General features: G+C 41.5%; 1 protein-coding gene across 1 annotated transcript in view; it reads right to left on the reverse strand.

The window, feature by feature from the left end:
• The window catches only part of ITGA8 (integrin subunit alpha 8), a 209,500-nt gene that overhangs the window by 97,137 nt on the left and 100,245 nt on the right, over positions 1–12,118 (reverse strand). Inside the window, exons 12-13 of the mRNA XM_036352197.1 lie at positions 10,998–11,203; positions 8,338–8,529 (exon numbers count right to left, since the gene is read on the reverse strand). Of these exons, the coding sequence (XP_036208090.1) occupies positions 8,338–8,529; positions 10,998–11,203 (398 nt within the window). The remainder of the gene's footprint in view (positions 1–8,337; positions 8,530–10,997; positions 11,204–12,118) is intronic.

The raw sequence follows: 12,118 nt of genomic DNA on the forward strand, positions 1-12,118 counted from the left end.
AAATTGACTGAAAGGCGGAACAACCAATCTCTATGATGCGCACTGACCACCAGGGGGAAGATGCTCAACGCAGGAGCTGCCCCCTGGTCAGTGCAGAAGCCGAGCTCATAGCTGGTGAGTACAGCAGCAGTGACAGGAGCCTCTCCCGCCTCTGAGACAACTCTGGGATGTCGGACTAACAGCTTAGGCCCACTGTCAGTCAGACATCCCCCAAGGGCTCCTGGACTGCAAGAGGGCACAGGCCGGGCTGAGGGAAACCCTCTCCCCTACCCCCGAGTGCACAAATTTCATGCACCGGGCCTCTAGTATATGTTAATATTAGGGGAAGCTGGCAGGAGGGTTTATGGGACTCTACTATTTTTGCAACTTTTCTGTCACTCTAAAATTATTTTCTAGAAAAAGTTAAGAAAAAAGGTCTTATATGTTTTATTAAATCCCCCCCCCAAGATAGAGCCTTAATAATTTATGCAATATTACAGAGAAATCTGAGGAGACAGTAAGTTTCGATGTTGGTTTAGAGAATCTAAGATTGAGTTTTAAAAACCCCTTGGAGAAGTGTCCCCTACATCCACGTCACTCTCAGGTGGAAAAAGTAAGGCCAGAGAGATTGTCTTGGGCAAACTGGATCTAGAACCTGATTTTCATCTCTCCATTCATTTTTACTTCTCTTTTTTTTTAATATATATTTTTTATTGATTAAGATATTACATATGTGTCCTTATCCCCACGTTACCCCTACCCCCCCTGCTCATGCCCTCCTCCCCCCCTCCCCCCACCCCCCGTTGTCCCTGTCCATTGGTTAGGTCTATATGCTTGCATATAAGTCCTTTGGTTGATCTTTCCCCCTTACCCCCACCCTCCCCTACCTTCCCTCCAAGGCCCAACAGTCCAATCAATGCCTCTCCGTCTCTGGATCAGTCCTTGTTCATCAGTTTATGTTATTCATTATATTCCACAAATGAGTGAGATCATGTGGTATTTATCCACTCTCCAGTTCCATCCATGCTGTGGCAAATGGTAAGAGTTCCTTTTTCTTCTTCCTCTTCTTAAAGAATACCTTTCAGCATTTCATATAATGCTGGTTTGGTGGTGATGAACTCCTTTAGCTTTTTCTTATCTGTGAAGCTCTTTATCTGACCTTCTATTCTGAATGATAGCTTTGCTGGATAAAGTACTCTTGGTTGTAGGTTCTTGCTATTCATCACTTTGAATATTTCTTGCCACTCTCTTCTGGCCTGCATGGCTTCTGTTGAGAAATCAGCTGACAGTCGTATGGGTACTCCCTTGTAGGTAACTGACTGTCTTTCTCTTGCTGCTTTTAAGATTCTCTCTTTGTCTTTTGCTCTTGGCATTTTAATTATGATGTGTCTTGGTGTGGTCCTCTTTGGATTCCTTTTGTTTGGGGTTCTCTGCACTTCCTGGACTTGTAAGTCTATTTCTTTCACCGGGTAGGGGAAGTTTTCTGTCATTATTTCTTCAAATAGGTTTTCAATATCTTGCCCTCTCTCTTCTTCTGGTACCCCTATAATTCTGATGTTGGTACGCTTGAAGTTGTCCCAGAGGCTCCTTACACTATCTTCATATTTTTGGAATCTTTTTTCCTTTTCAGTTGGGTATTTTTTGTTTCTTTGTATTTCAAATCTTTGACTTGATTCTTGGGATCCTCTTGTCTGCTGTTGGATCTCTGTATATTATTTTTTATTTCAGTCAGTGTATGCTTAATTTCTAGTTGGTCTTTTTTCATATCCTCCAGGGTCTCACTAAATTTATCGGCGGTTTCCATAAAATTCTTGAAAAACCTGATAAACGTGGTTTTGAACTCTATATCCAGTCGTTTGCTTTCCACCATTTCTGTCATTTGTGACCTGTTTCTTTGTCTCCGCATTTTTTATGCTTCCATGTTGGTAGAGTGGTTTTGTGTGCTAGGTGTCCTGTAGGGCCCAGTCGCTCAGCCTCCCCCGTTACCTGAGGTGGACACTCTTGGTGCACCCCCTTGTGGGCTTTGTGCACAGTCTAGTTGTAGTTATGCCTTGATTGTTGTAGGATCACTGGGAGGAATTGACCTCCAGGCCAATTGGCAGTGAGAATCAGCTGTGTCTGCATTGGGAGAACTTCTGTGCTGAAGACACCCTTCTGGGGCAAGACTTGCTTCAGTGGGGCTTTGGTGTTCACTGAGTCTGCCCCCTGAGTGTGTCCCTTATGGATCTGAGGAGTTGTAATCCAGATGGTCCCCCTCTGACAACTGGGTACACTGGCTCTTGGATCTAAGGAGGTGCTAATTTAGCCTCTTCCTGAGGTTACCTGGCAGGAGCTACGAAGAGAACTGCAGATTCCCCTTCCTTTTTTGGAGTTTGGAGGTGCCCTGATGAGGCTCAGCTGTGAAGCAATGCAAGCTGCTGTGGGGCCTTGTGCCTTCTCTTGGAAGTTCTGGGTCTGTCTGGCCCAGCTTCAAATTGTTAGGTTATTTTCAGGTTGCAAAGGGCCGGGGTATTCATATGCAAAAGCCTCTGCCGCAGCCTGGGTGGGGCGGGTTCTCAGGGAATCAAAGGGCATAGCAAGCAGTTATGGCGGATCCTCAGCCCTGCCCTAAGGGGCCGCGTGTCTCGGTGTCCCGGTAATTTAATTGCTGCAAGCACCTCTGAGGGAAAGCCACCCTCAAGGTCAGAGTTCTGCCTGCTTCCAGACAGTCCATTTTCTCCCCGTATGAGTCCTGGGTACCCAGAGACTTCCCGGAACCAGAGTTCAGAGTAGTCGGGAGCTTGTGACTCCCTCCTGATTCAAAAAGACAGCCGTATCCTCAGGTACCAGCCCCTTCCTGCGTGCGAGAGCCTCCGTACCTCTGCACTTTACTTCCGCAGCTCCTCTGGCTCTCAGTGTGCTTTTCTTTCCTTCTAGTTGTAGAATTTCCACTCACCCAGCCTTCCTGTGGTTCTGGATGATGTCCATTTTGTCTTTTTGTTGTATTTTTGAAGTTGTTGTGGGAGGCAGTAATTTCCCGGTGTTTACCTATGCCGCCATCTTAGTTTCTCCTTTACTTCTCTTTATGACACTGCTGGACTCAAGTCCAAAAACTCCTTCAGTTGACTTAATTTATTCAATTTAATCTAAACTTATAAAGTCTTTTTACAAGAAATGTATGTTCTAATTTCTAATGTGTTTATAATGAAATTATGAAAATCTTGCTCAAAAGGAACATGTTTTGCTTTTCATAAAAAATTTGGTAGCAGTTTGAGAAGCTAAAATAAACTTGACTATAAGATTTAAACTTAGTTCAACTAAACTTCACATCAATTTGATGAAATCAAAGATTGATTAAAATGTATTGTTCTCTTGGTTAAAGCCACCCTTTTATTTCTTCTCATGTGCAGCTTCTCTCTACCTGGACTGTTTGCATACACACATACACACACACACACACACACACCCCTCATTAAAACATAAAATGGATCATTTTATTACATTTGGTATAATTGTCTGAGATGGCTTCATGATATCACCATGGTCTATTAGAGGCTTGAACAAGACAATGATAATCTTGGCATTCAGCCCATGTTTTCCTCTGCTTTTTATTGCCTGTATGATTTCTGTTCCTCAACAAGACCAGCAATTCCCTCCTCCACGCCCCCAATGTCTGGACTGTGCATTTAGCAGATGACCTTGTTATACAATCATGTTTAACAGGATTAGACTATATCATTGCATTTTAGGGATTCCTGACTATCACAGCTGTTTCTTCTCTGAAATGCTTTCACTCAATTAATGTGTACAAGATACTCCTCTGGTCAACTGTAGTTTTCCAATGAGCACCAGTGTAGAAACCTGAACACATCTATTGTTTTTTTTTTGTAGGAAAAATAATTTTGGTACCAAAAATGAAAATATTTATGATTCTTATTTATGTATGCATATCAATGAAAATATTTATTGTTTAGAAGTCTAAAAAAAACTGAGTGGTTAAGCAAAATTATTCCAAATATTATTTCTACAATAAAATCTCTATATTTCTAAAACTAAATCTCTCATGTCTTTCCATTATACTATACTCTTCACAGGACAACAGATCAAAATTCCAGAGTCATCTTTAACATCCCCTCTTCTTCCCACCCCACCTCCTCTATTTTCCGTCCCAGCCAGTCATTACCAAGTCTTGTCTATTTTCCACTTACACTATTTTGTCAGTTCCTTCCTTTCAATTGTCGTTGTTATCTTCTTAATTTGGGCCTAATTTATAAGAAATTAAAATACCCCTTGCCCTAACTGGTTTGGCTCAGTGGATAGAGCGTCAGCCTGCGGACTCAAGGGTCCCAGGTTCGATTACGGTCAAGGGCATGTACCTTGGTTGAGGGCACATCCCCAGTAGGGAGTGTGCAGGAGGCAGCTGATCAATGTTTCTCTCCCATCGATGTTTCTAACGCTCTATCCCTCTCCCTTCCTCTCTGTAAAAAAAATCAATAAAATATATATATTTTTTAAAAATACCCCTAAATGGCTAAGGGAGAGGAAAGAGCATTAGTCATTCCTGGTATCCAGTAAATCACAGTAGTGAGATATGGGAGAAGTCCCTTATGCTTCATCTACCACTTAGAATGGGTAAGTGGTGGAATCATTTCATAGCTGGGCAGCAACCTCATGATATTAGGGGAATCCTCTAGTGGGGGTCCAGCCACAGGAATATTATCAGTGGTTTTCAGCCAGTAGGGTCTCTATAGCCATGTTCTTATTCTCATAGTCTTATGTGTCTGGGGCAGGAAAAGTAAATATCATACTATAAAGTAAGCTTGGGGACTATGAAAATTGAATAAGCAAAATAAAATCATATAAATTAGTGTGCTTAAGAAAAAGAATACCTCCAAAATATAGTGTTTTAAAATTTGTTTGAAGAGTCATCATTTATTAAACTATTAGAGGCCCAGTGCATGAATTCATGCACCTTGAAAGGAACTGGGTGCCACGAGGTTGCAGTGGGCACAGGGGTGGGTCTTGGCCCATCCTCCATGCCCCTGCCTGGCCCCTCCCACCGTGGCCCCCAGTCCCCTGTCTGCCACCAGCCCTGCTCCCGCTGCTGCCGTTCCCACATGCTAATGGTGTGGCGCGATTGGCACTGGCACCAGCAGCGGGTGAAAGCAGGGCCAGCACCATCAAAGGTGCCAGCAGCGGCTGCTGCCCCATTCACCCCTCAGAATCAGGGGGAGGTGGAAAAGCCCTGAGGGGCAATCGGGGCAGGCAGCCACCGCTCGCACCCACTGACAGCACTAAGCAATTGGGACTGGGCGCCAGTAGCGGGTGTGAGCGGGGCCTTTGCCAGCAGCTAGTGCGAGCGGCAGCTGCCAGCCCCAATTGCCCCTCAGGAGCAGGGGGAGGTGGAGAAGCCCTGAGGGGTCATTGGGGCCAGCAGCCACTGCTTGAACCCGCTGAAGGCACTGAGTGATCGGGGCCGGCGCTGGGTGCCAGCAGTGGATGCAAGCTGGGCGAGTGCCCGGCAGGACTGCAGAGCGCGGGAGCAAAGAATTTTCAATAACCACCAGAGGCTTGCCCCAATGACAGCGACCGCCATGGTCTGGCGTCCCTGCTCACCTGCTCCACCATCCCACTGCGGCCAATGCCTGACATGTTCCAAGCGCACCCCCTGGTGGTCAGTGCATGTCATAGTGACCAGCTGTTCCGTTGTTCAGTCTATTTGCATATTAGGGTTTTATATATATAGATGTTCTATATAATCTCATTTTAACATACTGACATCATTTCATTATATAAAAATTAAATTTCCTCTTTATACCAACATATTATTAGCTTATTTTACAGACTAAGAAATTGAATTTCAGAGAGGTTAAGAAATTGTCTCCCTCATACACAGCTGGAAAACAGTGGAGTCAAGTTTTAAATCTATGTCGTCCATCTCCAGCATCCTGGAATGCATGTTTTCAAAATCTTAGGCAGCCTAACATACCTGTAAAGTTAAGCAGCTTTGATTCTGTTCATGTTCATCAGATTGATACTCTTTCCTATTGTAAGCCATTTCACAACATTTTATAAAAAAAACCTTCTATACCTAGAAAGTGCAAGCACACAACCCAGTGAAGTAGGTATTACTGGCCCCATAAAACCAGAAAAGAAAATAGAAGCTCCAAGAAATCAAATAACTTGTCCACTGCCACAGCTCATCAGTGAGGACTGGGGAGCCGAATCCAGGCAGTCTGACGTCCCTTCCCTTGCTAAATGAGATTAAGTCCGAATCTAGACGTGGCGGCAAGATTAAGGTTTTCCGCCTTTGTGGAAACGGAGGCTTGAGAGCTAAATGGAATTCATTGATACAAAAATGAGGGAAGTGACATGTCTGATTCCTGAGTTATGCCTGCAAAATTCAAATCTGCTCTGCTAGTTAACAGAATCTAGTTGCCTGCCTATTAGCCAGTTTTCCTCTTGATAGGGCCCCGGGCACTTGGTGTCAACATAAAAAGGCTTTTTTGAGTGACATTCTGTTTATGAGAAGATGAGTAGCAGGGAAAATGGTATAGGATCATAAATCATAAGACACCAATATTCCCCTTTAGGAGGCAGAATCGGGACCAGAACCAGCCTACTAATTAAGAGGAACTCTGAACACCTCAAGACTATCTTCAGGGATAAAAATTCAACTTAGTGGCCTTTGGCCCTGCCTTAGTGAAGACCATTTACTTGACAGACAGATGCCTATACGCAGCATTTACATCATCAGTCACTATAAATTGAATCAGCCTCAGTAGATAAAGGTGTTATCTAGCAAATGGCCCCAAATGACCTTTTTATAATTGTTAAAATGGGATGAAAAGGACATAATTAATAAATAGCTTCTCTGTTTCCTGTGCTACTCCTTTCTCTCCCCCCTTCACTGCAGGAAATATTCCTTCAGGGAAAAGTTGTTTCCTATTTCTCTCCTCCCCAGCACTTTTTAAAGAAGACTTCAAAGGAGGTCTGTGGACTGGCTCTTTAATGGACACTGCTTTTATTTCCTTTACCTGGTGTAAGGCACTGCTTAATGAATAGCAATAACTTTCTAAAATCACTGTTTGTCTAAAATTGCAACCCAGGAGTTGAATTTCATTAATCACTATGACATATTTTGGGAAGGAATTACATAGAGGATCTAAATTTGGGATCATTTAAAATAGAACATATTACATGTCAGACCCTCCCCCCCAAATAACAAAAACCATCATTGATTAGACTAGTATAGTATGACCTACAACAATAAATCTAACAAGATGCTCTTAAAATTGCTGTAGGAAGGATGCATTCATATACAAATTTGTATAAAATGTAATCCTAATCCATGTTGAGCCCACTATAATGTCTATGCTAGTGCCATGAAATATTTCTGGCGAGTTTATAAGAACATGTTGCAGGATCCTTTTTGCCTGATCCCAGAGGGGAAGAGAAAGCCGAGTCAGTGATTGGAACGCTGCCCCAAATCAGAAAAAAGCTCTACTACATATGGAAAATACTCAATTAGGGGAGGGACAGTGGAAAGAGACGAGGCTTTAATAAATAGTTGAAGCTGTCAGTTAACTATTAATGACTTATAAGTATTTATTGAGACCATCTTAACATAACCAACATAAAAGCGAAAACTGAACCATAAAACCAAGAAGTCTAATGTTCTCTGCTAAAAATCCTGATTACTGAAACAATTCTTAAGACCAATCCATAATTTCATATGGCATGCCCAAAACATGAATGATAGCTCTCTGCTTTATGGATTTCTATGAGTCCTCAGTATAAATTAGGCAATCAAAGCTGGTTAATAATATAATAATGTATGTCAATTCTAATTGAAAAAAAGATAGTTTATTGTTTCTATTGCAAACCAGTTAATTTTGCTTCACTTTAAAATATTCAATCTATCTTTGGAAAGCCCAAAATATAGCTGGAAAATACTTATGCTCTAAAAACGTGAGCTTTATGACAGAAACATTGAGGTTCATAAGTTAATTAATATGAGATCAGAAAGGAAAAATGGGATTAAAATAAATTGCTCTAGAAAGGTATCTGTCTTTGTCAATGGAGACCACATTACTGAGGGGTTTCAAAGAAAAACTGCTGTTGCAATGTTGGCAAGTTTTATGTCCAATGCAGTTTTTTAAAAGCCATCTTGCTTTTCTTGACAGGAAAGGGAGTGTTTGTTTTGTCTGCCTTCAAATTCTCATGAAAGTCACTCTGGAATCCTACACCAAGAACCTGTGCAGTGGGTAAGCTTGGCCTCCGCTGTCTGAGAGAGCTGCTAACGCAGGAGGCCTTTCCCAGAGAATGGGCTCTTTCCAGGAGGTGAACTCTACCGAGGGAAAAGAAAGAAAACCTTACCTGGGTAATCATTCTTATCTATGTCTGAGTCTCCTCTTAAAGTGTAGCCAAAGCCAGAAGGGACAGCCTGTGATGCCCACACTCCTTGCAAAATTTGGGAAGCCTTGGTGTTCAAGCCGTGTTTGTTCCCGTTGTAAATGAACACTTTGCCTCTTTGATCCTGGCCTGCAAAGGGCGCACCGATGGCAACATCTAGACAGACACATGAGCATATTTTTAAATAAAGAAGAATGTTTTGAAATAGAATTAAGTGCAATCAAAGAGCAGTGCCATACAGTCTAAAGGGCTTATTGTTTCCCATGAAATTTGTTGTAGCGAAGCAAGAGTAAGTTATTTGTTGTCTTTTCTCCATTCAACCTAAAAGGTACAATACAATAAAACCTCGATATAACGGACTAATTCAAGCAAGGGGGTGTTCATTAAACCCAAAAGTCCATCTATATACAGTGGGGCCTTGTCTTATGAGTTTAATTCGTTCCGTGATGGAGATCATAACTCAAATTACTCGTATGTCAAATCAAAAAGTGAACGAGTGAGACACGTGATGCTGGGCTGATGTTGTGGCGTTCACTGTGACGTTCGCTGCACCAACTAGCAGTGGGGTATCTGAAGCTGGCTCGTAACCCGAATTTTAGCTCGCAACTCAAAGCAAAAAATCGGCCGAGAAACGGCTCATATCTCGAAAAACTCGTTAGTCGGGACACTCGTAAGTCAAGGCCCCACTGTATATAAAAGCCTAAGCGACCGGTCAATGCACAGTAACCACGAGGGGGCAGACGCTCAACAAAGGAGCTGCAGAGCGACAGCTACTTTGCAGCGTGCCCTCTCACACTCTGGGACCCTTTGGAGGATGTCAGACTGCCAGTTTCAGCCCCATCCCCACAGGCCAGGCTGAGGGACCCCACCTGCCAGAGGGACCCCGCTCACTCTGCAGATGCCCTTCGAGGCCCAGTGCTGCCCCAGGTGCAGCCAGATGAAGAGGGACTACTGGAGGTTGGCTCCAGGGTGTGTCCAGGCCATCTCACCCAGTCCCGCCCTGCCAGTCACCTTCTAATTAATTTCCTTTCAATGTGCATGAATGGGGCCTCTAGTTATATAATAAAGATTTTCCTAACGTGTATGTTAAAAAATTGACAAACTAGTTACTTTACCTGTTTTTACTTACATAGACACGTTTATGTAATTCAAATTAAGTATGTATGAAAAGTTTAATTTCACAGAAAAGTTTTCTATATGTATTACAGTAATTTTAAATTTCTACTGAATAGGTCTAGTAAATGCTTGTATGCACCAGTCACCACGAGTAAACAAATGCACACAGCTGGGGCGTGGCTTAGCACAACTCCAAACATCTGCCAGCACACTTTCAAACTGCTGCAGAAAGTCATGTGACAACAGAACCAATCACCACTCTTGCTGTGGTGTAATCACATGCTAATCATTCACTGAACACTCTTTACGAGCAGTGACACTTGGATTTAAGTCTGTAGACTATAGCTGCAAATATGTAATATTTATTTACATCATGAAATTACTATAGTGTTTTTTCAGCATATGGCCTATTCGATAAAATTTGTTAAAAATAACAGTGAATTAATAACAAAAGTAACCTGTTGACTTAATTATAAGCAAATCTTAGAGGCATTTTAAAATTAATAGGATGTTAATTTTCACATATAATATACAGACCAGAAATTTGTCCATTAAATCTGAGGTCTGTTAAATTGAAGTCCGAAACATCGAGGGTTTACTGTACCAGATACTTAATACCAATACCTGCGAGAAGTACTAAGGAATACCGAGATGCAATAGCTGAGGCTATTTTGTTAGAGGAAACTCCTATTCATTCCACAAACTTCAATCAAGAAACCCACTATATGTTGGTTCTTAACTTAGAGGCCTGAAAAGTATGCAAGATTTTGTGTGAGCATGCATGTTTTTCTGAGGACAGGGTACTTACAAGACATTTATGAATTCCAAACTTAACCACAATCCTAAGCTAATAATTTAACCCTACTTTATTACAAACATTGAAGCTGCCTTTCAGCTGAACTTACAGACCAAACACCTGCAATAATGTAAACATGGAAAGTTTTTAATAAAAAAAAAATTTTTAATTCATCATCACCTATACATAAGCCATCTAGGTTAATCAGAAGGCCATATACTTACTAACATACGGACATATACTTATTTGTTTTGACTCGGTACCTATCAAAGATTCTCTAGTTCTCTTCGAGTCACTAAATCCAAAAATCAATTTTTTAACTTTATTTTTATTGTTGACACTATCACATATGTCCCCAATTTCCCCCTTTTGCCCACCTCCACCCAGCAGCCACCCCTTTTCCCTCAGGCCAACACCTCACTCTCATCTGTGTCTATAGATTATGCATATATGTTCTTTGGCTAATCTCTTTAAAAATTATCGCTGCCTTTATTTAGACCTGTTATATGACATACAAAATCAACATGAGAAAGTTCCCATGTAACACCTATATTAATCAAAACATATAAATTTTAGGTTGCCTTGAGATTTTTGATTGCGTATTAAACATCAACTGCATCATACACACCACAGTCAATACTTCAAAATGTCCATGCCACAGTAACATTGAATTATGACACATCAACAATTTCCACACATTGGTGTAAATTACCATGGTATCCATCTTGATTCAGGTCTCCTAAGTGGGCCACCGCACTGCCAAACCTCCCGAAAACCTCCGTGCCTGCGAGCACCTGAGGGTCTTCAAAGGTGAGAGCACTCACTTGCATATACAGGTAAACCTGACCCACTTCCCTGGGGTTACTCTCAAATTCACGTTCCATAAAGAGAGGGGCCCCAATCAGTATGTCATCCATCCTGTAGGGGACAAAGAGAGAGGTTAGCACTCTGGCAGAGATGAGGTTCTTTTTGGTATATTTTAAATCAACTGGATTAGTACATTTCCATTGGTATTTTTCCTTTAACAAGGGACATTTTACAATCATTGCCTTTCATTGATTTGTTATGTCTATGCAGTAGAATGCTGCAAGAAAATAAGGTTATTAAATGATCCCACTGAACTCTTTAATGATGTTAAAAGTGGTTGCTTTAAGAAAACCACAGATATTTCACCTTTTCCACCCTGAGTGCATTTCCAGAAACTATAGATATACAAGTAAAACATATCAGAAGGACCTAATTAGGTTTATCTAAAAGTGGATTACAGGTTTCCAGAATTTATATGCCGATACACTTAAATTATGAAGTTTTCTTGACAGTAATAAGGCTTAAAAAGAAGTTTCTCCTCCTATTTCCTATTGTTACCTTCATTTAAATAAAACACAGACCAGAGAGGGTGATAATACTGGCTAGAAAGATAAAATTTCATCCCAAAAGAGAATTTACAATTATTTTTTTAAGTGAAGATATAACAAGAAACTAATAGATAATTCTCAAGGGTGAAAAAGATTCAAGAAACAGACACCTAATCAAATTATTTAGAGATAAAGACATAACCACCAAGAATAAAAAACAAAAATGGTTAAAGGTATTTCCTTCACAGAGTCAGATAGCAAACGAAAGAATAAAACAGAGCCTTTTGCCTTAACCAGTTTGGCTCAGTGGATAGAGATCAGCCCACAGACTGAAGGGTTTCGGGTTCAATTCCCATCAAGGGCACATACCTCAGTTTCAGGCTGGATCCCTGGCCCTAGTCTGGGTGCGTGCCGGAAGGCAACCAATAGATATGTCTCTCTCACATCAATGTTTCTCTCTCTGTGTCTCTCCCCACCC

Source organism: Myotis myotis, unplaced genomic scaffold (genome assembly GCF_014108235.1).
Source record: "Myotis myotis isolate mMyoMyo1 unplaced genomic scaffold, mMyoMyo1.p scaffold_m19_p_1, whole genome shotgun sequence".
Lineage (NCBI taxonomy): Eukaryota > Metazoa > Chordata > Mammalia > Chiroptera > Vespertilionidae > Myotis > Myotis myotis.